Here is a 3,792-nt window from a genome sequence, read left to right on the forward strand (position 1 = left end):
CAGCTCTGTATATGGAAATCAGGAAGTGAAGAAATAGATCAGCCCTGGAGTCCACTCCTCAAAAGACACAGAGGCACAAAGAGCAAACACATGGCGTTACGTATTTCAAGGATTTTTACCGTGCTACTCCTGTGTGGCATGATCTTCGCTGCAGGTAGGACAGCAAATCTGGAAGGGATAACTGTAATGGACACTCTGTGTGTGTGTGTGTGTGTGTGTGTTTTAGAAGATTGCTGCTGATTTAGTTTTTCTGCTTCAGAGCACACGGCTGAAGCCACCTCCGTTCGAGAGAGATGTGAGTGTGTGCAGACCGTCGACTCTGTGCACTGGAGACGGATCGCGGACTTCACCGTCACCCGCGAGGGCCCTCTCTGCAAATACACTCAGATCGTGTAAGTTCGGATCTGCCTCATTTACATTTAACACACGTACTTGATAATTTAACCCTGAAATTAAAGCATCAAGATTGCATTCATTATAAGACTAAGATGTTTTTTAAAAAATTTATTTACAATTATTATACATATCGTGATAAATCTCAGAATTTCCACATTAAAATGCCCGAAAGCTCAACTATTTCTATTAGAAAATAGACTCAATGAGAACACATTCAACTCTCCTGAAAGTATATTGTTGGGAAACAAAGTCTGCTTTCTCTGGTCCTCTTGTAGAAAAGTATTTGGCATCGAGTGTTGTGCGTTCAGTAATTTCCTGTCAGGACTTGATTATCTGCAAAAGTGCCGTTACTGCGGCTTTTTGGACGCGGTTTTGCCTGAACAGCTGCAGAGGTGGACTGAACAATGGCAGAAAGACTTAAATTGCACACACACACAGCGACATGCAATCCGCTCTTTCTGGAACGGAGAGTTCCCAGCATGCCCACGCCAAGACAAAAAGCTAAAAGAGAGGGAGAAAACTGTTCCAGATCTGTTTTGGGGCACAAGAACTCTTAAGATTTATTTCATGACACTTTCCCCACCAGCACCGTGTGCTTCTGCATCCTTTGTACTTTAAATTTTTTTTTCATTCTGTCCCCAGCCTCACTCTGAAGGATAAGAAAGAAACCTGCCTAAATCCAGACGCGAAGCAAGGGAAGAGGCTGCAGACCTGCTGGAGGAGGTAAACACACACAGCACGGAGAGTAAACAGCTCATAATGGGCTCATGTAAGACATCTGGGCCCACACTAAGGGGGCTGTCCTCCACTGGTAATAGCAAAAGAACAACGGGCAGTTTGTCACACGTTTTAGAAAGCCGGTCATGAATCGCTTTTCAGGCTCAAGTGTAACAGCAAAAAAGAAAAAATATCAGAGACTTCATGGGAACTCTGTGAGAGAACAATTAATTGTTGAATATTACTGCTGCATGTCTGGACAAGAATCCTCAACTTTGACAGGAATACAAACAAAAAAAAACAAAAAACTTTTGTGCCTTTTTTTTGACTGAGAGGGAATCAGTGATGAGATATGAGACAGGCATTTCATTTGTCACAGATTTTGGACGGTCTGACATTGCCTCCTGAATTTAAGGTTTATGACAGCTCTCAATTGCAGTGCATTGAGAAAGATCAAACTGTGCACAGTGACGATTTATGATTAAATTTTTAACACACTACGGTGGCGTGCCAGATGGCAAAGCCATGCACTGTGCATGCTATAAGAGCGAGACAAAATCGAATTCTAACCCGTGAAAATAACAGACTCCGTACAGTTCATTCGCAAAATAATGTATTCAGCACAGTGACTATGCTTCTATTCCAATGGGAAATCTATTAGTCTACCATTTCAAATTTGAAAAAAAAGAAAGAAAAAGAAATAAAGGCCTACAATTGACGAGTATTTGCAAGCTGTTTTGCATAGCGGCAGCTGATTGGGTGGACTGGCTTCTGGGAAAAGGTGGATGTACAAATTGTCAACAAGTGAGATTTCATCATGACAGGGACATGATCAAATTTAATTAGCTAGGAATAATTTAATTGGCTATATCGCTGAGCTCAGAAGCAGTGTGGACCATCTGACTTGTTCAGGAACTATATAGTTGTATAAAAAAGGAAGAGCCCTGACAGGGATTGACAAATACACAAATCCAGTAAATCCATGTGGTAGGCCTCTGGGCTATTGGCTGCTTGGTAGTTCAGCCATATTTGTGCTAAAAACGTGCTGCCAATGAATATTGTTATGCTAGCAAAATATAGCATAACTTTGCTTGAATACTGCATGAATCTCTATGAATGGGAGCCTGCTAGTGTTTTGTCAACATGCACCGAAGCATTGTGAGTTGAACACATGTGCTTTTATTCATTCACATATTGTGGAGTCCAACAATCATAAAAGTCAATGAAACATGAACATTTCTGAATTGAAAAAAAAGAATGCATTTTCATGTTTTGGACAAACGTCGATTGTGTCCATTGCTTTATTTTAATTTTTGATTTGCAAACATTGCCATCTGAAGGCGAGGCAGTGTACTGCATTACAATGCTGACTCCAGCCAGATCGAGTCTCTCTCAAATCCCCCGGTTTCCCTTCTTAGAATTTTTACGCAAGGCGTTTACGTAACCACACCACTGCCCTCGCAATGTCACTTAACTTCAGGAATTAGTCCAGCTAATGGTGCAAACGATGGTTTTGTATTTGTGACACCTATAGCGGTTGAAGGTATATGCCAGGATTTAACGCACGATACAGGCCCGTGTTTGAGACCGCCGGACTGTCTGGTAGAGTTACGCCACTCCTCTCCTCTCCTCTCCTCTCTTCTCCTCTCCTCATCTCAGTGCCACAGTGCTCAGTGAACACACACACACACACACACACACACACACACACGCTGTTCAGTCCCTTATATGGTCCTGTCCTCCTTTTCATTTCCCAGAATCCGCGAAAACCCGGCGGGAAAGAGAAGGTGCTTGCGCCTGAAACGCCGCGGAGCCAAGAGGAGATCGCGGACGTTCGGACCTGCGGGGAACGCACATCGCCTGCACACATAGCAGCGTGTTACCCCACTACCCCCCCTCCCCCACCCCCAACACCCCACCTTGAGGAGCATCTGTTAAACAGAACTGATTCCTTTTATCGAATTCAGGAAATCCAACCCTGTTCCTGGAAATCTACCGCACTGTAGGTTTTCACTCCAACCCGAACAAAACACAGCCCATTCAACAACCTGAGATCTCATCGGGCTGCTAATAAGTTGAGTCACTGGTGACAAATCAGGGTTGAAATGAAAACATACTAGAAGTTAGATCACACAAAACACTGCTTTATACTATACTATATTTGATTATTAAAATAATGAAATCACCAATACATTTTTACGTATGTGATTATGACTATATTGAAACCAAATAAAGTTATTTGGGGATATTGGAAAAATGTGCTTTAAGACAGGTCTAGATGAAGTCAAAATATGTTCTTAATTTTATTTATGATTAAATACAAATGCTTTTTTCTCACAACCACAGTTTGCTAAGTTCAGCCCTCAGCAAAATAATATTTTCAAACTGTGCTCCTGAAGAAAACAAAGATTTGCATTTAATCAAGAGTCACAGTTAAGGGCAAAAATATTGATTGCACCAAGGCCACCGATTTATATTTCTTCTTTTTTTGCAATTTGCATTTTTCTTTATGTGGCACAAATTATGGATATTTTTTCAGTCAAACTGAAAATCAGAGCAATGTAACTCCCTCCCACCCAGAAATCATTCACAAACAATTTCATTAATTCACATAAAAGAAGACTTTTATATTCATGTAATTAACAAGCATCTGCATCTTCTTACAGTGTGAGTGTCAGG

The 3,792-nt window shown here is 41.4% G+C and overlaps 1 protein-coding gene across 1 annotated transcript; it reads left to right on the top strand.

Annotated features, from left to right (window-relative positions):
• Positions 1 to 3,019, top strand: LOC135243352 (interleukin-8-like). The gene is made up of 4 exons (XM_064315110.1): positions 1 to 154; positions 260 to 392; positions 1,039 to 1,119; positions 2,871 to 3,019. The coding sequence occupies exons 1-4, from the start codon at positions 91 to 93 to the stop codon at positions 2,983 to 2,985; spliced, it is 393 nt and encodes a 130-aa protein (XP_064171180.1). The 5' UTR covers positions 1 to 90; the 3' UTR covers positions 2,986 to 3,019.
• The last annotated feature ends 773 nt before the right edge of the window (positions 3,020 to 3,792 follow it).

Source organism: Anguilla rostrata, chromosome 2 (assembly GCF_018555375.3).
Source record: "Anguilla rostrata isolate EN2019 chromosome 2, ASM1855537v3, whole genome shotgun sequence".
Lineage (NCBI taxonomy): Eukaryota > Metazoa > Chordata > Actinopteri > Anguilliformes > Anguillidae > Anguilla > Anguilla rostrata.